This window comes from Balaenoptera physalus, assembly GCF_965194825.1.
Source record: "Balaenoptera physalus genome assembly, chromosome: 3".
Lineage (NCBI taxonomy): Eukaryota > Metazoa > Chordata > Mammalia > Artiodactyla > Balaenopteridae > Balaenoptera > Balaenoptera physalus.
In genome coordinates, this window is record NC_138890.1 from 95,862,816 (window position 1) to 95,885,980 (window position 23,165).

Consider the following 23,165-nt stretch of genomic DNA (forward strand, 5'->3'; position numbering starts at 1 on the left):
GGGTGGGGGTGGGGGGCTAGGTAGGGATGGGTAGAGGTGAGTGGCCATGAAAATGTCCCTTCACATCTAAAAAAGAGTGGATACACAACATTGTAAAGCAACTATACTCCAATAAAAAAATTAAATGAGATAAAAATAAAAAAAGAGTGGATATACGTATATGTATAACTGATTCACTTTGCTGTACACCTGAAACTAACCCAACATTGTAAATCAGCTATACTCCAAAAAAAGAAGAAAAAGAAAATGTCCCCCTCATATATCCTGCTACAGAAAGCATAAATGGTAGAAGACCCCAGGTGCTACACTCTGAATTCACTGCCACATTCCTGCCAGGACCCCACTTCCTATGGGCTGCTCCCAGCTAATGAGTGATTATGGCAGAAATACTAATGTCTTCCAGTGGGCAACTTCGTCTTAAGGATTCTTCATATCCTTGACTGAAACTCTCATAGAGTTTTTCTAAAGGCTGACATTTTTTTCCTACACAGCCCGCCTTCCTTCCCTCTTCCTTCACAGAGATAAGACTTGCATAACAGTCTGATGGATCCCCCTGCCTCCTCTGGCTGCCTCCTGGGATTCCGCATAGTCCCTTCCTCCAGTACATCTTTTGCATGTCTAATCCTGTCCTGGCGTCTGCTTCTCAGAGGAAATGAACTAACACATATGTGATCCCTAAGAGAAGGGAAATGCTTAAGGTGAGCCTCATGTTCACACTACTTTCTGAATGCATGCCACTTTCTGAATTAAAATGCAGGAAATTAGAAGCCAAACAGAATACAGTTTGCTGTAACACAACACTGAAAACTCTCAAAACCAAGTCAGGAAAGATTATGTACTGCGTAAGTCCATCCCTATGGAACTCAAGAACAAGGTAAACTAATGTATGGTGAGATAAATAATAAAGAATCATTGCATTTGGTAGATGGAGATTGACTGGAGAGAGGAACAAAGTGCATTTCCAGGATGATGGAAATGTTCTATGCTCTGATCAGAGTGTTGGTTATTGCTTATAGACTTTACCAAACTCATCAAATTTTACCCCTTATAATAGTACATTTCACCGAATGTCAGTTATTATGATATACTGATAATGAAATAAAAATGATGCTTGCTAAAGTCCACAGTGGACCCTGAGAGAGAATAGCTAACTCATTTTTATGCCTCTATGAACACCTCAATTCTCATAGCTAATTGCTTCTTTGCTTAATTAAGTCTTTCTGCCTTGATCAGATAATTATTTAGGTTTGTTGGTTTGATATTCAAGAGTTTTGAAGCCTATCTTCGAAAGATATAAACATATTAATTTATGTTAATATGTTTATATTACTCTATAAATATTATTAATTTACTAAGGCAATATAGTCAAGGGAAAATTTTCTCCAAGTTTAAAATTCAGGAATATGTGTATATCATGTTGGTTCTCTGGAATTACAGGATAGCTACATAGCTGTGAATACATAAATGTAGCCTGACTATGTGGGATAAGAATGCTAAATAATAAATGTGCCAATCAGAAAGGGTCAAGATTAAACCAGAAATAATACAGAAAAGAAAATTGAAGATAAAAGTTTTGGCAGTCCAAGCATAGTCCTATGGAAAGAGGGCTTTGGCCATCAGCCTTCAAACACATTTAGCCCACTGGCAAAACCAGCCCTATGCTGAGATGAATAAAACAAGCTGTTAGCTTCTAGACTTTAATAATGTGTGTCTGTTCTTTGACACACAGAGCATTTGTGTAGTGATGACAAAATTCATATATCAGGGTCAGTAAATTTGGTGGCTAGATGTTGGATCATGAAAAATTTACCATGGAAGAGTTGCCACTTTGTGAGGGTTTTAGGATATGGACTAGCTAACCTTTCTTTTCTAACAGTATTATTCCCATTGCTTCACCTGCTTTTATTTTCTGTGATTTTTTACAGAAAAAAATATTGTTGACATTTACTCTGTCTTTAAATCTCCTATCCCTTTGGACTCTGCAGACTTTGTCAGCTTGGACTTCTATCCATGACAGACACAACTCTATCTGCCCAATGTGGATTTATCTCCTGAGTATTCATCTCTTAATGATTTATTATTATATCTTTTTATCTTGTGTGAGGTATTAGATCTCCCAGTGGTAGATCTTATTTTTCTGCTAAATTTTCACTCTCTTCCTAGTAAGGGATTTACCCTGCCTTATTGTGGACACATGGCATGCAGGGCCCTACAGTACTGACTTATTGATTTGGGTCTTGGCTACAGTACAAGCTGTAGCTAAAGGAACGTGAGAGAACATAACATACAGAAATATCTGAGAAGGAACTTTAGGAGGCATCAGGAATTCCTGCCAGCTGTCTTTCTGAATGTCCCAGCTCCCTGAGACTGGAATCTGGAATGAGAAGACATGTGGAGCAGAACCACAGAACCTGACCCAGGCCACTGACATCTGTCATGAGCAAGAAATAAATATGTGTTGCTGTAAGTCACTGTGATTTTGGGGAGTCATTTATTATTAATAAAGCTAACTAACAAAATTCATATGCTGGATTAGGATTATCAAAATGATATACTGTAACAGCAAATTTGAATCCTTTTTAGATGATGTATCACATAAGAGTGAAGAATATACTGTTTAAGCAAAAATATTAAAATTAACACAAAAACAAAAAAATCTTAAGTATGACAGCGTCTACCATCCAGAGTTACTAAAAAAAAATGCTTTCTTTGTCTTTTGGTTATAATAATTTAAGATTAAGTAACTTGTCTTCTCATCACTTAATGATCACTTCAGAGCATTTGAGAAGGGGTCTCTCTTTCTCCAGCAAGTCCTCACAAGTGAAGGCTGTCCTTCTTTGACATGTTATATAAATCATGGCCAGTAATAGGAAAGATATCCTTTTTGGTTCCCCATTACATATACAAAACATCTCTCCATCTCCTTTGACACTTATGCCATCAATGGTATCCTCTTCTACCAACCCTCATGCTGTCATCTACAGACCACCTACTCACGCCCAGTAATTAAAGGCCTGCTCAACTCATGCAATTTATACTTACACCTGTTGTCATTCTTGGTGATTTTCAAATAATCATGTAAATTATCCATCCAAAACCCTAGTCTTTCTCTGCATTTTTTCCCATGTCTAGCAAAATTTGGTTTCACTTCAATCTAGTCTCCCATTCCCATAGAAATTCTGTATCTTGCACTGCCATTAACTTATTTTCCCCTGAAATCCAAGTTGCAAGTATCTCACTCTTTGAGTACTACCTCTCACCTTTTAGCTAACTTTCTCCTATAGCCCCTTAAAATTATTTCATTGTATTGAAATTTCATCCCATTGGGTTGTAGACTTTATGCATCTGCGCCCTTCTGTTTTGACACCCTTTTTCCCATCTTAGATTTGGTAACCCTTTCAACTCTTGTTAAATGCTGTCAACTCTCTCCCTCTGCCATTTTGTCTGGCAAAACCTCAACCCTGGTTGAACTCAAGTATATACATTCTGTGTCTGACACCTGTGTAACTCAGCTCTACTGGAAATAGTCATATAACCATACTGACAGGTCTCTGCTTAAATTCATGAGCTCAGGCCTCAAATAGACAAGTAGCATTGCCTAAAAATAATACTACATGTCCTAAATAAGTTTGTTTTCACAGACTTTGGTATAAATATTTCAGAAATTTGTTTTCCTCAAATACCTTCTTATATGGTATCTTCTATTTCCCTTAATTTATTATGCACTATATAATGACTGCCATTGTATTCTTTATTTTCTAACATTCTGCCTAGCCATTTTCTACTTCCTGGCCTTTTGACTTGCTATTCTCTTAGCCTATAATGCTCTTAAACACAGTTCTGTGTATTGCTATATTCCTCTTATTCTGCAAGTCTCATTTCAAATGTCATCTCCTCAGAGAGCCCTTGCCTGACCATCTTGTTCAAAGAACTCCTTTATTACCCTCTGTTACATTGCCCTGTTGACTCCTTCACACACTAATCACAGTATGTAATTATTCAATAAATATTTTGACTAGATTTCCAAAGATTCTACTCATCTCTTTAACCCCTTAACTGTAAGTTATGAGTAACTATATGGGATTAGGTGGGTAGTTGAATACCAGTTGGAGTGGTAATTTGACATGTCTTTTTGTGCTTGTTCTACCAGTTGTCACCAGAGAACTATATAAGGCTAGTTTTAATGCTTTCTATACATGACTTCATCTTCAAAGGGATCTCAGCATCCATGGACAAGAATCATCAACTGCCCAAACATCTCTGCTTACCTCAACAGAGCTATGACAGATGTCTCTAATACCAAGGACACACATTCAAAATCTTCATAGGTTCTAGGTGAGTCTCCACAGGACTTCCATACATCATAAATGTTATAGTCATAATCCACTCACTTTTGAGAATTCTCTGTAAATTTACTCCTCTGTCAAAAAGATGCTAAGTGGATAAATCCAATCTACTTCCTTCTTCCTATCTCCATCTAAGACATGTGGTCAAAAGGTAAATAGTTTTACATTTAGGCCGCACAAGAGGGGTAAAATCCCCAGATATTTTTGATCTTTCCAGTAGAATTCTAAAACACATTTCTGTATTTTTCTAATGATGGGATCACAATTGTAACTAACATAAGCTATCACAGTTTGCATAAGCTGCCTATTTGTGAGCATGTGGTTAGCCACAATGCCTCCGGTATCCATAGCTATTTACATAAAGTTTTCTGGTGGAATGTAGGGAAATACTATAGTGGTAATGCAGAAAACAGATCAATTATTTATGTTGTGAGGCACAGGTCATACGTGAATTAGACTCATTATTTTTCCTTTATTCCCACAGGTTCCCTCCAGTGAGTGTCTATTGATTCATTCTCCCAGAGCAACTTTCTCCTGCTGACAGGTTAGGCACTTCTAGACTTGGCATTCAAAATTTTAGTTAATAGGGGCTTTATTTAGTTACTTTACAAAAAAAGCTGAAATTATCTAAATTTCAATACATTAGACAGGTAAATCACGAAGTGTATATCTTCTAGTAGAATTACTTACTCGAAGGGCTGCAAACTCAAATACCTGCAGGGGCCAAGAAGCTAAAGTATAAATGAATTTTAAAATTCTGGTATAAACACAAATTACAGAGAGATGAAACAGCTGCTACTTAACTCCACCTAATTGTTACCATCAGAGTAGGTGAATCTGGTATTAACAAGTCTTCTGATATTTTTGAAAATAAATTTGAAGTATTGACAACTAATTGTGTGTGTATGTGTGTGTGTGCGTGTGTATGCATGTGTGTGTATTTTATTTCAATCCATTTTGAAGGAAAACAAAATGTCTTCTGCAGGCTATGTCGATCACCAGTTTGCCAGTTAGTGATGACCTCAATATTATTTTTCTTTAAAATCTTCAAATGACAAACATTAAAAATCATTTAAAATGCTTCACAAAACTCAATTTACATAGAACTGTTCCATGTTATAACAGTATATGTATATCAAAGCAATATTTTCCAGAGATACTCACTGTAACTATTGTAACTATAAAAAGTTACATAGATATAGATATCTAGAAAGAGATAGATTTACAGAAATAATTTTTTAGCCATGAACAAGTTTTACTACTATTTCTCTTTTGCTTTTATTATGATGAATTGAAAATAATATAAAAGGAATGTGAGTTCCATTAAAGAAGACATTAAGTGGGTGATTAGATTGGGCAATTTAAGAAAATAAAGATAAGAGAGGAGAACAGAAATTGGTTAAATCAGATACAAGAGAGACTTTTATTTTTTATTTTTATTAATTGTTTTTTAAAATTTATTTTTGGCTGTGTTGGGTCTTCGTTGCTGTGCGCGGGCTTTCTCTAGTTGTGGCGAGCAGGGGCGACTCTTCATTGTGGTGCGTGGGCTTCTCATTGCAGTGGCTTCTCTTGTTGCGGAGCACGGGCTCTAGGCATGCGGGCTTCAGTAGTTGTGGCGCACAGGCTTAGTTGCTCCACGGCACGTGGAATCTTCCCGGACCAGGGCTTGAACCCGTGTCCCCTGCATCAGCAGTCGGATTCTTAACCACTGTGCCACCAGGGAAGCCCAAGAGAGACTTTTAGAAGGTACACAAAGATTGAAGAAATTACAACCCCAAACAGTAAATTCCCTAGGTAGTGACACAATTGCCTATGAAGTGACCACTAGTCAATAGCTGACCAGTTTGGAGTAATATTTAGCCTGATGGTTATTCTCTTCCTATGAGATAGTTTCTCCCATCACCATTAAGCACAGAAAAACGGCAAAAGGAGAACACAAAAAATATCACTAGGTGATAAGGTAGGGTATCTAGGACTTGCCAAAACACGTATGGGATAGTGTGCCTGTTTATTTTAACATTTCAGGGGTGTGTGCAGTAGGAAATAAAACACTAAGAACGAAGACTATAGAACTGAAAGAGATAAGAGTTTATAAACTATTAAAATGTGGGCTGTGAGCAGTTGAAGTGCTTATTTCAAAATGTGGCATATTTAACCAGCAGTAGTTACAAGGTGTCAGAGAACGTTTCAAATGCATATTAAAAATTAAAAAGTATTTGGCTAACAGTATGTAAGAATTGTCTCTTCTAAGGACATTCGTGTTTAAATAGAGATTAAGTATTAAACGCAAAGGATGATGTAAGTGACGTGGGTTAAATAATGGGGAAGAATTGAGAATGGCAATGATGGGATTTTTCCTGTTGTTCCAGAAATTATACTAGATTCATGATTATATCTTGTACCTTTTGAAGTCAAAATCACCCTTCTGCTGTAAGCCTACCATATTTGGTTACTATGGATGAGAAAAAAGAGTAACAAAAGGACAATGAATATACATACACAAAAATATGTGAAGCTTTTATGAATATTTACACGGGCAAAATGAATTAATTTAGAATAAATTTTTAAAAACTAGATATTTTGTCCAGAAACAAATAAAGAGATTGAGTTGCCTGTTGGTGAACAGCTGAATTTTCTCATTAATATGCTTCTTGTTCTTCTTGATCATTGATTCATAGGTAAAAGGCTTTGTATGAATAATTCTCACTATATTGCTAGGTCATAAACAAGACCTTCAGTCAGCTCATCTGTGATGGTTAATCTTATGTGCCAAGTTGATTAGGCCAGACACCCAGATATTTGATCAAACACCAGTCTAGATGTTGCTGTGAGGTGTTTTTTAGATGAGAGTAACATTTAAATCAATAAACTATGAGTAAAGCAAATTACCATCCATAACGTGGGCCTTAGCCAGTAAGCTGAAGACCTTAAGGAAAAACAGACAAAGGTTCCCCAAGAAAGAGGGATATCTACCCCCAGATGACCTCGGACGTGAGCTGCAACATCAACTCTTCCCTCTTCCCAAGTCTCCAGCCTGCTGGCTTATCCTGCAGAATTAGAAATTGCCAGTCTCCACAATCGTGTGATTGATTCCTTAAAATAAATCTCTTTATATCTGTATATACACACATTCCATTGGTTCTTTTTCTCTCGAGATTCCTGACTACTACACCAACATTCCCATTATTAAAATGTCATGGGTACTAGGGCTTCCCTGGTGGCGCAGTGGTTGGGAGTCTGCCTGCCAGTGCGGGGGACGGGGGTTCGAGCCCTGGTCTGGGAAGATCCCACATGCCGCGGAGCAACCAGGCCCGTGAGCCATAATTACTGAGCCTGCGCGTCTGGAGCCTGTGCTCCGCAGCAGGAGAGGCCGCGGTGGTGAGAGGCCCGCGCACCGCGATGAAGAGTGGCCCCCGCTTGCCGCAACTGGAGGAAGCCCTCGGCAGAAGCGAAGACCCAACACAGCTAAGGATTAAATAAATAAATAAATAAAAATTTAAAAAAAAAATGTCATGGGTACTAGCAAGGAACACTTGGAATTTGATATGGAAAAAAACCATTTATATTAGCATTCAAAAAATGAAATACTTTGGTATAAATCTAACTAAACATGTACAAGATCTATATGAGGAAAACTACCAAATTCTGATGAAAGGAATCACAGAAAAACTAAATAAATGAAGAAATGATCCAGGTTTATGGATAGGAAGACTCAGTATTGTCAAGATGTCAATTCTTCCCAGCTTTTAACAGATCAACACAATTCCAATCAAAATCACAGCAAGTTATTTTGAGGATATTTACAAACCGATTCTAAAGTTTATATGGAAAGACAAAAAACCCAAAATAGCCAACACAATATTGAAGAAAAACAAAGTTGGAGGAGTGACACTACCAGACTTCAAGACTTACTATAAAGCTATAATACTCAAGACAATGTGATACTGGTGAAAGAATAGACAAATAGATCGATGGAACAAATAAAGTACCCAGAAACAGACCCATACAAGTGTATTCAACTGACCTTTGATAAAGGAGTAAAGCAACAAAATTAAGAAAGCATAGTCATTTCAACAAATGATGCTGAAACACTAGACATCCACATGCAAATATACCTTAGGTATGTTCTTCATAAAAATTAACTCAAAATAGATAATAGACCTAAATGTAATTTGGGAAAGTACAAAACTCCTAGAAGATGACACACGAGAAAATCTAGATGACCTTGGATTTGATGATGATTTTTTAGATATAGCATCAAAGGCATGATCAGTGTAAGAAATAGTTGATAAGCTGGACTTAAACAAAATTAAAAACTTCTGCTCTGTGAAAGTCAAGAGAACGAACTGGAAGACAATATTGCAAAAGACATATATGATAAAGGATTGTTATCTAAAATATACAAGGAACTCTTAAACCCAGCAATTAAAAAATGAACAACCTAATTTAAAAATGAACAAACGATCTGGACATCTCACCAAAGAAGATATACAGATGGCAAATAAACATATTGTATGTCATCGGAGAAATGCAAATTAAAACAGTGAGATACCACTAAATGCTTATTAGCTGGACAAAATTCAAAACACCAAAAACACTAAATGCTGGTAAAGATGTGGAGCAACACGAACTCTCATTCTTTGCTGATGAAATGAAAATAATACAGCCACCTGGAAATCACTTCAGGTTTCTTACAAAGCTAACCATAGTCTTACCATCAATCTTACCAGCAACAGCGCTCCTTGGTATTTACCCAAATGTTGAAAACATGCCCACACACAAACACAAAAGACTGCACGTTTATAGCAGCTTTATGATTGCCAAAACTTGGAAGCAACCAAGATGTCCTTCAGTAGGCATTTGGATAAATAAACTGTGGTACATGCAGATAATGGAATATTCAATGTTAAAAAGAAATAGGCTTTCAAGCCATGAAAAAATACGGAGGAATCTTTAAAGCATATTACTAAGTAAAAGAAGCCAATATGAAAGGGCTACATACTTTATCATTCCAACTATATGTCTTCTAGAAAAGGCAAACCTATAGATACAGTAAAAACATCAGTGGTTGCCTGGAACTGGCTGGGGAGGGGGGCATGAATAGCCAGAGCACAGTGGATTTTTAGGGCAGTGAAATTGCTCTGTATGATATTATAATGGTGGATATTATACCATCATTATATTGGTGGATATCATTGTACATTTGTCAAAGCCCATAGAATATACAATTCCAAGAGTGAACCCTATTGTAAACTACGGACTGTGGGTGACAATGATGCCACTTTCACTGTACTTTCACTGACTTTGACAAACATCAGCTCCATATTAGGCCCACAGTCCTACACATCCCCCTTTCCTCAGGGCTAAACTTTTGTCTACTCACAAGGAATGCACCCAAGCCAGATGAGTTCCCTGTCAACTTTTACCCTTGCCTTCACCAGACATGAAAACTGGAAGAATGCCTTTTGCTAATGTAGTTGGTTAATGGTCATGAGACCTCGAGGGGAAGGAAAAACCCCTGGTTCCAGTTCCAGTTCGTGTGAATGTGCTTCTCACTTGGTAGTCAGATCCTATTTTTAGCTTTGGCCCCGTTACATCCCCCTGCACCCCTTTTGGTGATGCTGGACGCAGCTACAAGTGTCTCTGGGTCATCTGTGTGCGGGATCCTTCCTGCCTGTATGTAAGTTACCCACAATAAACGTCATAGTTGCACTTTATGGAGTTGCCTGCTTTGTTTTTTGATCTCAAAGTTCCTTTTCAGTTCCGAGGATATTATTCCATATCTCCACCTCCCAACTGGGTAAGTGTGTAACTTGCTACTCAGTATCGCTGTAAACCTAAAACTGCTCTAAAAAATAGCCTATTAAAAAATGTCATGGGCTATTAAAAACCCCACTATGAGATTGCAAGTGTCTATTCATTTCTTCCCAGCTGAAGTTGAGGGCACAGTCAGCAATTAAAACATGATTTACATTAAGTTAAAGGATAAAGTAGCATTTTAAAACCATCTGCCATTACTTGCATTATTTATTCAAAAGGTACTACTGTGTAATTGCAGATTTGTGCTGAATAAAGACAAATGTGTTCTCTTTATTGAAGAACTTACAGTCCAAAGATAGAATGGAAATTTAGGAACAACTTTAATTTTTCAGGATCATCAAAACAGGCATTCTAATGGAGGGAGGTAAGTCCAAAGACACTTCTGTGGATAAGACTTTTTACCCAACATATATATTTATGGTTCTTGTACCTAATAGCATATTGAACCAGACTGTCCTCAGTTTGGCCATAGTGTTGGTCTATATGTATTTTTAAACTTGGCAAATTGTTATGGATGCATATTTCACGAATCTAATAATATCAAATAAATGACATTAAATTACACTCTCAAAACTTAATTGTTCAACTCTATGACATAAATCACAGCAAGATCCTTTTTGACCCACCTTCTAGAGAAATGGAAATAAAAACAAAAATAAACAAATGGGTGGGACCTAATGAAACTTAAAAGCTTTTGCACAGCAAAGGAAACTATAAACAAAACGAAAAGACAATCCTCAGAATGGGAGAAAATATTTGCAAATGAAGCAACTGACAAAGGACTAATCTCCAAAATATACAAGCAGCTCATGCAGCTCAATATTAAAAAATCAAACAACCCAATCCAAAAATGGGCAGAAGACCTAAATAGACATTTCTCCAAAGAAGACATACAGATGGCCAACAGACACATGAAAGGATGCTCAGCATCACTAATCATCAGAGAAATGCAAATCAAAACTACAATGAGGTATCACCTCACACCTGCCAGAATGGCCATCATCAAAAAATCTACAAACAATAAATGCTGGAGAGGGTGTGGAGAAAAGGGAACCCTCTTGCACTGTTGGTGGGGATGTAAATTGATACAGCCACTATGGAGAACAGTATGGAGGTTCCTTAAAAAACTAAAAATAGAACTACCATATGACCCAGCAATCCCACTACTGGGCATATACCCTGAGAAAACCATAATTCAAAAAGAGTCATGTACCACAATGTTCATTGCAGCACTATTTACAATAGCCGGGACATGGAAGCAACCTAAATGTCCATCGACAGATGAATGGATAAAGAAGATGTGGCACATATATACAATGGAATATTACTCAGCCATAAAAAGAAACGAAACTGAGTCATTTGCAGTGAGGTGGATGGACCTCGAGACTGTCATACAGAGTGAAGTAAGTCAGAAAGAGAAGAACAAATACCGTATGCTAACACATATATATGGAATCTTAAAAAAAAAAAAAAAGGTTCTGAAGAACCTAGGGGCAGGACAGGAATACACAGACGAAGAGAATGGACTTAAGGACATGGGGAGGGGGAAGGGTAAGCTGGAACGAAGAGAGAGTGGCATGGACATATATACACTACCAAATGTAAAATAGATAGCTAGTGGGAAGCAGCTGCATGGCACAGGGAGATCAGCTCGGTGCTTTGTGTCCACCTAGAGGGGTGGGATAGGGAGTGTGGGAGCGAGACGCAAGAGGGAGGATAGGTGGGGATAAATGTATATGTATAGCTGATTCACTTTGTTATAAAGCAGAAACTAACACACCATTGTAAAACAATTATATTCCAATAAAGATGTTTAAAAAAAACCCTTAATTGTTCAAATATGGGAAGGGGAATCTCTTGAGTTCCACTGAACCATTATCATTCAGAAGTGTTCACCTCTATGTATCAATAAAATGTGCTATGCTTAACAAATTCAGAAGCAGCAGCATTATACAACTGGAGAGTTCTTTTTTTTTTTTTTTTCCTAGGCATTTAAATCTGTCATGTATTCCTATAACTAGTTCTTGGTTTGCTTTAGTTTTGCTGTTGGTGGATTTGTTTTGTTTTGTTTGACCCATGTGAACCGTTTTGCCAAACTTAAAGCTTAATACATGAATTAAACCCACCTTGCTCTTGAAGATTTTCATGTTGCAACTTTCCCATTAGAGAAGACAATTTGACATTGTGGAGCTTTAGATTATTATGATCACACTGAAGACTTATGTCCACTACTTTCCTTTCCCATTTCCTGTTCCAACAGTACTGATCTACCCCAAAGCTCCTGCATTTTATTCCTCTCTGTGCATACATACTCTTTCCTGTGCTTGCAGTGTTCTACCCTCCCTCTGCCTGGCTCACCCCTTAGTTTTGCAAACCCCAGTTTATGTGTGCCCTTTCCTAGGAAACTCACCTTCCTTGCTCCCAAAGACTTAAACACTCTATCTGCTTCCATCCAGTAGCTTACCCAGATACACGATAGGTACTTCAAATGCTGCTTAGTTCATGGTGCCATATTGCAACTTATTTTTATTTATTTATTTTTCACCATCTGTCCCCCTCTGAGTGAGTGATCTTTCTGTCTGGTTAGATGCTGTATTTTATTCATCTCTATGTTCCCATGCCCTCATGTATTGTCTGGCCCATAGTAATTGCTTAAGAAATGTTGGATGAATTTGATTAAGTGATACATATTACTCCAGCAGCAGCAGCAGATAATGTTTTATTTGAAATCCAGAGTATATTTGTTTACTGCTTAAAAATCAAAAGTTAACCTAGAGAAGTTAGCATCCTAACCATGCATTGCCCACCCTCTCTGCACCCCAGTACCCTTTTCACTTAAATAAGAAGCTGTTTTATTCTTGCAGTTTCTGCTAATTGAGAAGGCAGTGTGATCGAGCTGCATTAATGCAAGTGGGATTTGCCTAGACATCACTAAACTCGAAACGCTCCCGGTAGGCCACTTGTAGTGTCAATAAAGGTTCATAATTACTTGCTCCTTTGAGTATTTTAGACCCAACCTCCTATTCGCTCTGCTGTGAGCAGAGACCTGAGAGGTTCTTAACTTTCTACATCTTAGGGGAAGAATGGCAAACATTGCCAGGGCTCTCGGGTTTTCAAGCAAAGGTGTTGGCTGTTATCCTTGTTATTTTAAGCTGTCAAGGGACTGGAAATCGGAATAGCCACTCTTGCGCCCCTCCAGCAGAGGACTGGTGGTGAACTTCACCGTTTCTGGGTTTAGGAAGGTGTAAACCCCAGGGGCCAAGAGTGGATGACGGCTGGAGACACCGCTCAACCGGAAAGAACAAGAAATTGAATTGAGAGGCTCTGGGGGAAGGGGTGGAGGTGGAGGGCTTGGGACCCGCTCAAATAGATGGGGGAAATCCTGGCTTCCAGGCACTATGTCACCCGAGGAGTGGCTCCCGACCCACCTCCACCACCCCTCAGTAAAAGCCAAGCCAAGGCATGGTACAACCTGAGTTGCAAGCTTCTCTCTGGGTGAGGGCAGAGATCCAAGACTTGGAGAAGGACTCTGAAGACGAGAACCTAGGACGGGAAAAGTGCCCCTGCCACACAATACAGTAGAACTAAAAAACAAAACAGAAAACAAAGAGTAGAGGGGAGGAGAGGGTGAAAATCAGGCTAAATGCACATTACTAAGACTTTCAGAGAAAAGCTTGCTCTTCCTTTTTTTTTCCTTTTCTTCCTTCCTCCCTCTCTTCCTTCATTTCTTTTCTCCTTCCTTCCTTCGTGTGTGTGTGTGTGTGTGTGTGTGTGTGTGTATAGGTGTACTTGCGTTTGAAAAGGAGGTCCTACTTTTCTCAGAATCCTGTCTCTCAGCAGGGAAGTTCAAGTGGGATTGGAGTTTCCTTGACTCCTGCGTGAGGAGTTTCCAAATGGCAATGAACGAGTCACATAAATATCCATGAAGTTCCTAATGACACCTCTGTCATCACTTGTTTCCTGCAGAATCCTGAGTCGGGGTCGTCATCCACCACCCACGCTGAGTGGGCGATCGGCTGATCTGCTCGCGTGTGTATTTGTACTTTCCGGATTGAGCGGTGCACGGAATATAAAAGGTCCTCCAACTCCTTCCCCCTCCCTCCCCCATTCACTCCACTTCAGAGGGCGTGCGTTTGTGTGTGCGCGCGCGCGTGTGTGTGTATATTTAGCAAAGACGCTTGGAAGAAGGTACCCCTCTTGCTACCCACCACCAGCTCTATCCGACAGAGCAGGCGTCTCCGATCTGTCCCCAGCTGAGGTGTCCTCTCCACGCTGATGCGGACTATCTCGGTGCTTCCTTGTCCACAGAGCTGACGCTTTGGTGTCCCGCGAGGGCGACCTGACGTCCTAGTGCGCTACTCTCTTCCCACGGTGTGCGAGCACTGGTGCGTGCGTGTGTGTGTACACGACTGTGAGCTTGTGAGCTTCCTCTCTCTGCACAGTTCAGGCAAGGCCGGCGACGTTACTCTCCAAGCAGCCGCCAGCGACGAAAGGCAACAGCAGCCTCCGCCCCTGAGTCCCGTGATTGGCTGGTTTTGTTCATCATTTCCATGCTAGGCAAAGGGAAGGGCCAGTGACGCCCCCGAACCCGGCTGCAGAAGCGGCCGCCACCTCCAATGTACAAGGTGTCTCTTCGGAAAAAAACCTGAGCCCCAGGGAGGCGGCGAGGAGCGACCGGGTTAGGGCTGGCGGGAACCTCGAGAGAGTGCGCTGGGCAGCGCTCGAGGACCAGTGGGAGCTTGGCCGCAGAGGACCCTCGAGACCTGCTTCTGAGATCCCAGCTCCACGCTCTCCTCCCATTTTACAGATCCACCCCCCCACTCCCCGCGACTACATCTCCCCAAAACGGAGCCTTTATATGAAGAGAAGGTGAGGGAGCTGGGGCAACCACGACTTTCCCGGGCACCCAAGATGCGCTCCATTAGGAAGAGGTGGACGATCTGCACGATAAGTCTGCTCCTGATCTTTTATAAAACAAAAGAAATAGCAAGAACTGAGGAGCACCAGGAGACGCAACTCATCGGGTAAATGCAAAGCTTCATTTTAGGATATGATAAAAAGTCAAGCCATAAATGAAATGTGAATATAGACGACAGGGTGAGGGTTGGGGTAGTATTTGTGTTGGTGTCAGCTTGTGAGTGTTTAGTCTCGTGAATTAAATAACAAAGGCTGTTGCTGAGGTGTCTGTGATTCTCTACAGCGGGTTCTCAGTACGAGTTCAACTTGCCCTGTGCGGTGATAGTGACAGTTGTGTTGGTGCTGGGGCTCGCACGCCAAAGAAGTCACTGCAGAAGTGTCAACAAAGAATGGGTGCCCTTGTCCTTTTAGTCCCAGGGCAGAACTCAATCTAGATATCTTTATTCACCATCTGGTTGCCCTTCCTTCTTTCTCTGCCCTATCACTCTAGGGAGGTACTAGAGAAAGCTGGCTTCCTGAAAGGCTGAAGTTAAAGCTCAGAAAGCAGGAAATGTGTCTCCTCTGTTTCTTTACAATTCTTTGGCGTCGGGTAGATTCTGTGTATCATAATTTGAGTAGAAACTCCAGGTCAGCCAACGATACTTCCTTATTTGCTGTCCGTGGGTAAAACCCATGGGCGTCATGGTTACAGTTTTGGAAACTGGGTGCTGTAGCTTCACACAGACTATATATTTCTGCTCTTTAGTTTGTCTAGATGAGTTCAGAATCTTCCTCCACCGCAGTAAGTTCTCTAAATATCACACTTCCTTCCTCCCTCCCCCCTGGCCTCCGTGTCTTTGAAGTTTACCCAGGAGGTGGTGGCAACTTTGTGTTGCTTACATAGCTTGGAAGCGTTTTCTGAGGATGTGAACCTGGTTGTCAACTCTGTTCAAAGTCCTGTTTCGGAAATCCTGCCTCATCCGGAGGCGTCTGCTATCGCTATCGGAAACTCCACACTGGCAGAGATGCCAGCCTGGTTTTTATTTTCCCTAAGATTTATGAAAACCAAGATAGAACCCTTGCCGTTGGGGCAGGCGGGGTCGGGGGTGGGCGGTGGACGGGACTGCTAAAACGTGTGCGCGCATGCACACACACACAAACTTAATGCACTCCGTCACTTAATATTCCTGCTCCTCCCTAAGTAATGAGAATTTAAGTGAGCAAGACGCCGGCTTATCTTTACAGAAGAAATTGTTATTTTATAGAAAATTAACATAGAAGTACAGTCGAAAGGGACTGGAAGAGAATGAAAAAGCTAATAAGGGATGGGCTGGCTGATTGTTATGCATCAACAAATCTCTAAATGGTCTATGTTGGGGGGGAAAAACGCCGAACTGTATGATGTCGTTAACACAGGGAGTGGGTGGGTTGAAAATTGAGCCTAGCTCGATTGTCAGAAAGGGCGGGGGTGTGGGCACCCCCGGTAGACCTGTGCTTCCCAGGCAGACAAAGGGGTCTTCAGGAAGGTGGTGAACCGGCGCGTGGGGGAGAGGCGGAGGCTGGGGCGTGGGGGTCGAGGCTCTTTGTTCCCTTCCCGGCTGGTGGGCTCCGAAGATATGCCTGAGCCCAGACAAAGCGGCCGAGCCTCGCCAGGACTCTGAGGTTCGGGCTCTTGGCTGGCAACCCTGGAGAGCGAGAGTGGGAGGGACGAGTGAGGCGAGAGGAGGCGCCACACGCCACCCCGGCGCCCTCTCCGGGCCTCCCTTAGCCGCCGGCAGGAAGGAGGAGCGCATCCCGAGTCCTCCGGGTCAAATAACCGACCTGGGATGCTCCTCATTTCCCGGGCGACGTTCCTCCCGTGGCCTTTCCCGGACGCCGCCGGCCGGTGGGCGCTGCCCAGGGCGCCGAGGAGGAGTAGGAGGCGGGCGCAGGCAGGGGCGCGGCGGTCGGGCCAGCTGGGGGTGAGGGGATTCTCTTGCACCCTTCTCGGGCTGAGCCTGCTTTCCCTGCTCCTTCCGAGATTGCGCGGGGCGGGCGCGGGTTCATCAAACAGAAGCAGAAGTGCGCGGCGGAGCAACTGCGGCTCCGCGAGAGCTGGCCGCGAGGGTGGAAGAATGAGTGAGGAGACGCGGAAGCCTTTACTGCAGGAATCAGGCCCCCTTTAAAAATAAAAAAAAAAAAATGATAATAATAACTGCTGCTCAGTCGGCAACCGGGCTCCTCCTTCCTAATTAAATCCCGCAATCACGGCCGTGCAGGGCGAGGCGGCGCGCGTCTCCCGGTGCCCCGCAGCGTCGGGGCTGCCGCCGGCAGCTCTTCCCTGAGCCCTTGGGGTTGGGGCTGCCGGGGGCAACGTGAGGACAGCTAGTTCCCCCTGAGCGCTGTTTCGCTTTTCCCTCACATGAAACGTTCAGAGGAAACGCTTGTGATACCAGTTTATAATTGCGTTTCAACTCCAGAATAGTGCTTCTGGTGGGGGAGTTGACTCATCAAACGGCCTTCTTCTCCTTGACTCTTTCTACCCGAGCCACGTGGAGGGACTCGTTTTGAGATGAGTAAACTAGAGTGGCGGTTTGGCCCCAGAACCCAGGCCAGTAATCAGCAGTGAGGTAAACGGCAGTCCCTGACCTTTTGGGGGACACTGCGTGCCTTGCGAGTGGGCAGCGGATTCAATTAAGGACACTTCCACAGTCCTTGTATCTTGTAACATCCTCCTAGATTCATGTTTAGCTTCCCTGCTACCATTCTGCAATAGCAGCAGTTTCTTTATCTATTCGACCTGCCTCCGTTTTAACACTGGAGGGTCCCATCTAGAGTCAGTGTTAACATGGTTTCTGTATGCAATGTGGAACAGTCATTCCACAGAGGAGGAAAAAGAACAGCAGCCCAGCTTTCCTACCAACCATCCACCTTCTCGCATCTCCAGAGGAGTACTAGCAGCATGTTTGTAATAAGGAATTATTGGAGAACAGGTCAAGTAATAATTGGACATTTAAGACTGTTTCCTTCGAAGCTAACCTATCAATTGCCTGGTCTGTTGACTAGTAAAGTTTAACTGAAAGGGCATGAGGGGTATGAAGTGGTCTATTCTTAATTGATGTTTTTTTCTTAATGGGAAAAATGGCACTTGCCTCACAACTGGCCTGTAATTTTACTGGCTCTGTGTGCTCTTTGGTGTAATTAGAAATATGTTAACTTAAGAGCCCTACAGATAAAAATATGTGGGTATACTCATTTAATGAAATAATGTATTTGAAAGTGTAACAAACTTTAATACCAAATAGACATTTGCTTTGATTATTATTCCTTAAAACTTGCTACATACTCTTTTCCTGGGTGACTTTAAATGACACTTTAACTTACTTTTCTTACTATCTACAGATTTCCTTTTTAATTTGACTGTGTACTTTAGGTTGTCTCACTAGATGATTAGCAGTATTAGTTCTGAAACTTATGATAGAAGTGACAGTGGAGATAAGCATTCATACTTAGAGTATTATCACTGTTAGCAATGTTAGTTCCAGTTTGTTCTAGGGTGGAACACACTCTTGTAACTCAGGAAACCAGAATCCGCATGTTACTTCATATGTTATATTTGGAATTCTACTAAAAGCCATAGGCTGTAAGTTAAGGTAGTACATCTCATCTTTATTTTTAGTTGTTTGGCACTTAGGGAATGAAAACACAAAATTGCCTGCTGTTTGTGTTCAGGCTTAATTTGATGCAAGTTCTTTTCATTTAAATGACTTATATTTTTATATTAAAGAGAAAATTTAACCTAAGGGAACACATTCATTCCAAAGCCAAGTCAAGAAGAGCTTCCAGTGGGGTTCATTGCAGGGCTTTTGGGGACCTAATTTCATGAACCAAAATTAATCATGTGTGTTATGTACTGCAGAATTAATAGAATAAATTGTAGTGATGCCTGGCAACTCATATTTCAAAGAAAAATCTTTGTAAAGACTAGTAATATAACTGCTGATTAGCTTCTGTCACTGGTATCGCATAGATGACCATCTAACTGGGTTTTTCTTAGCTCGATACAAGCAGGGATACTTTATAATATATATTGCTTTATTTCTTTTATATGTTGTGTAATTATCCCTTTAGAAGTACGTATTGAATCTTCCTGTATACAGCCCCATCCGAGAAATGTTTTCAGTGCAGCTGTTTAGCACTCGTGTCTGATCTGGGATGAGAAACTAGTAGGGGGTGGCAACATCCTTCATGCCTTGCATTCACAGGAAGGAAAAGCCTATTCCAGACCGAGTACTACCAAGGTCACAGGCAGAAAAACCCCTTGGGACTCATTTAACCTTCTACAAAGAAATTTGCTCCGGAGCCTCAGGTTGCTGGCAGCCTGGCCTTCTCACACATGAATTCCATTGACTTCAAGAAGTGTGACTAGTTGTAGCTATTTTCATTCAAAATTCTTTCCAGTGGTAAAAGTCTGAAATTTGACTTATCACCAGTTCAATGAAAACAATTCAAAGAGCAGAGTAATGTGGTAGCATTTCATTAATATAAAACTGATTTACACTTTTAAAGCACTTTTTTTAAATCCTAGAGGTTCTGAAAAGGCGCCATACAATATCATAGCAATCATTCTGCCTTATAAAAATGTATCTTTATCTACCCGTCAGTAAAGCAATCTCCCACAGATATTTAAAATGCCAGCTTACTTCTATAAAAGTTTATTGGTGGTGAAAATAATTATTTTAATTGTAGCAATCTGTGGTTAGAAAAAGATGATATTGACAGGACAGTTAGTTATTAACAAGATGAAGATGGGGAAGGTCCCGAACCCCTAGAAATGGTGAGAGTTTGTGTCCCTACTCTTGAAGGCGTATCTCCAAAAGTGTGAAGATTAACTCTGTGTATATCCACATTTTCATTCATATGTAATAGTTATTATCATTAGACGTATAATATAAAAATTGACTCGGGGCTACTGAGTAGTAATTGCACCCTATGTTTCCTTGCATCCTAAATGACCTCTATAAAATGACTATTATTAGGCATGCATAGGCATGCAAGTGTATCATTTTCATCAGTAGGACAGTTTAAAATATTAATTTTTATAGAGTTCTAAATTTCACAGGGAGTAGTTGCATTTGATGCTTTGAGTTGCTTCAAATTGGAACTTCATGTTTAAAAAAGAATGCAAACCAAAATACCAAACTATCAGCCTCCAATTACAGAATTCATCTAGCAGCTGTTGCACAGGCAATGTTTCCATTGATAGTAGGGGAGGATTGCCTACATAATAAACACAGATTTAGACTTTGTGACTGAGCAAATAGTCATGTTACTTTTTAACTATGTTTTTGAGATTCTAAAAAATTGAGGTGACATGTAATGAAATACAGATATTGAAAGGGCTATGCCATAGAGAGGTGGCTTTTTTATTCTCTGAATCCGGGTTTACATGTATAAAGTACCAAGGAGTAGTCTACTGAACAATGAAGAGGTTCGTCTATAAAGGTCCTAATGGTATAAATGCGATCATAGGTGTCTGTCATCTACCACCAACACCCCTGCTAGTAGCATGCAGCATGATATACTTGCCTGTTGCTATTAACTGGTGGGGATAGCATAGCTAATTATTTGATAAAACAGAAAATACCAGTAATAATGGCTACTGAATGAGTTTTCCCCCCATTGCAATCTCTATCTCCCCACCACCAACTATCAGGGAAGCATCTCATTGTTGAGATGTTTTGAGACCGATGTAATTTTAGAATTAGCACTTCAATTGTGTTTTATAAATTACTTTCACGTGCAGAGCTCCACTTCTCACAAAGTCAAAGCATATTAGATAATGTTTTTGCAATTTTCAAGGTAAGGTAAAGTCACGGTGGCTTTACCACCGTGAAAGAGAATATTGTCAAAGGACATACGGGCTAGCAAGTGACAGAATCACAAACATGCCCAGATCACCTGATATTCAAAGTCTTCTTACTCCAAAACAAAAGCTCTTTCCATTATGTCTGTATGTCTTCTGTGACAATCTTAGGAGTCACAGTTACACAGATGTAGGAGAATTGGCCAAACATCCTGTCTCTATTGTTAAACACAGCAGGGGAGGGAGGGGCTAAAGGGGAACAGAACTTTGATGAGAATTTTTTTCCTTAAACACTACAAAGGTCTTTTCTTTATATAAAAAGTTTTATTTCAAAAGTAATAAGTAAAATAATAAGTGTAAATGATTCTCCTGATAAAGTCATATTCACCTAATCTTTATAATACCTTTCATCATGCTTATACCTCTTCTTCCAACAGGTAGAAAAAGTTGTATCTACAAGTTGTCACCAGTAATCTAAATCAAATTATGTATTATGCTGTTTATACAAAATGCTTCTTACTTTCACAAAGCTGGCATTGTGATTTGTTTCAGAGATGGTGAGCTGTGTTTGAGTCGATCACTTGTCAATAGTTCGGATAAAATCATTCGAAAGGCTGGCTCTTCAGTCTTCCAGCATTCTGTAGAAGGTTGGAAAATCAATTCCTCTTTGGTCCTAGAGATAAGGTGAGTTTCTTTAATAAGGCATAATAAATTTCATATCATGTTCTAGAATACATTGGGCTTGGCAAACTTATATTGAATGCTTGATTTATAGTTTAAGTATGAATACTTCAGTAAGAGTGAACAGGCTCTTAATGTCTCTCACTGAAGGATGTGAAACTATAAAACAGAAATCATTATACAGCCAGAAATATAAGGATGAATATGTGAGTTTTTAATATACTGTCTTTATACTAATGAAGTAAAATGTTCGACAGAATCCTAATGTTTAACACACTTTTCTTTATTACTCAGGATGGACGTATATTTTGAGAATTATCTTTAACTTCTCTAAAGTCTTTATACTGATCTTGTGTTTTCTCACACTGGATATAAGCAGAGCCCATTCAACTGCCATTTAGCCAACAATTATAAATAAATTTGACTTATTCTATGAAGGGGTATTTCTATGTGTGCTCCTGTAATAAAAGTCTCAATAATTACACCCTAAATAGGTAACAATTAGCAAATAAGGCTTCTAGAGTACAGGTTTATTCTCTGTAAGATTCTGGTATTTTCACTTAGATAAGCTCTTGAAATCAAACTCAGTGCCTACATATATCCATTACATCTTGTTTTCTTCCATTATAATTCTCTAATAAGAAAGTTAGGGCCAGACCTTCCTAATTATGGAGGAAGCAAGCAGATCATTTTCTCTACAGTTAAGTTGCTGTATTGGTTGGTATGTTTAAATCAGCATTTCAGTAAATCAGAACTCTTTAAAAAAGTTCAAAAGAACAACCGTCCTTTACATTAAAAAATCATTGTATTTTTCTAGTATTGGCAAAATGCTAATTACTCCATGATTGGATATGAACACACAGATTTTGTAAGAGTAGGTTAGTGGTTAAGAGGGTAAGCTGCTGATCTGCTGGGGTTTCTACCTCCTCACTTCTTGGATCACACGTACATATAATGTAGATTATAAGCCCCTTTAAGGAAGAGTCTACTACCTTCATCTTTAGAGTATGCATCGCAATTCATAGAATGCATTGCAGCAAAGGCACTCACTACATGTTGAAATATAGTTGAAAGAAGGTCTGGAAATTAAAAAGAAATGGGTGCCATGGAAATGCAGGAATGGTGAGACTATTTTGTTTTAAAGCTTTCAAAGTGACTGGAATGGAGACAGGAATCAAACCATAGCAATGTCAAGTGGTGTATGTCTGGCTATTTGTAGTTTAGGGTGAACTTTTTGTATTTGTAGGCAGAGTGCAAGAACAGTGAGATGAGTAGCATGTGATGTAGTGCAACTCTGACAGAGTTTATAAATTGGTGTCTTCTGTGTAGAATATGTTCAGCAAGCAATATTCATTTCAACTGGGTAAAAAGAAACTTAAAGCAGTACTAAAAAATTAGCAGATTCCTTATAAAAGTACAGATTTTCATATACTCTTAAGAAATTTTAAAATGTGACAACTCTGGACCTGTGTTCCTCCTGAGAACTCTTTGGCTGAAGCCAACACTAACCACGAGCTCTCCAGTTTGACAGTTTTACACCTGGAGCTCCCTTTTCTCATGATACCTACCTAGTGTCT

General features: G+C 40.3%; 1 protein-coding gene and 1 long non-coding RNA gene across 3 annotated transcripts in view; one reads left to right on the forward strand and one right to left on the reverse strand.

Moving 5' to 3' along the window:
- Positions 1 to 31: 31 nt before the first annotated feature.
- On the reverse strand, positions 32 to 14,494 carry LOC309658045. Its single transcript, XR_014262008.1, has 2 exons — positions 14,375 to 14,494; positions 32 to 6,082 (listed from the first exon to the last, which is right to left on the reverse strand). It is a non-coding gene; the product is annotated as an uncharacterized lncRNA (long non-coding RNA).
- Positions 14,495 to 14,746: 252 nt separating this feature from the next.
- Positions 14,747 to 23,165, forward strand: part of ST8SIA4 (ST8 alpha-N-acetyl-neuraminide alpha-2,8-sialyltransferase 4) — a 110,920-nt gene continuing 102,501 nt past the window's right edge. Inside the window, exons 1-2 of one of the 2 annotated variants that reach the window (XM_082456135.1) lie at positions 14,747 to 15,190; positions 21,460 to 21,591. In XM_082456135.1, coding sequence (XP_082312261.1) covers positions 15,078 to 15,190; positions 21,460 to 21,591 — 245 coding nt within the window. In that variant the 5' untranslated portion in view covers positions 14,747 to 15,077. The remainder of the gene's footprint in view (positions 15,191 to 21,459; positions 21,592 to 23,165) is intronic. The other variant, XM_082456134.1, reaches the window with a different exon arrangement.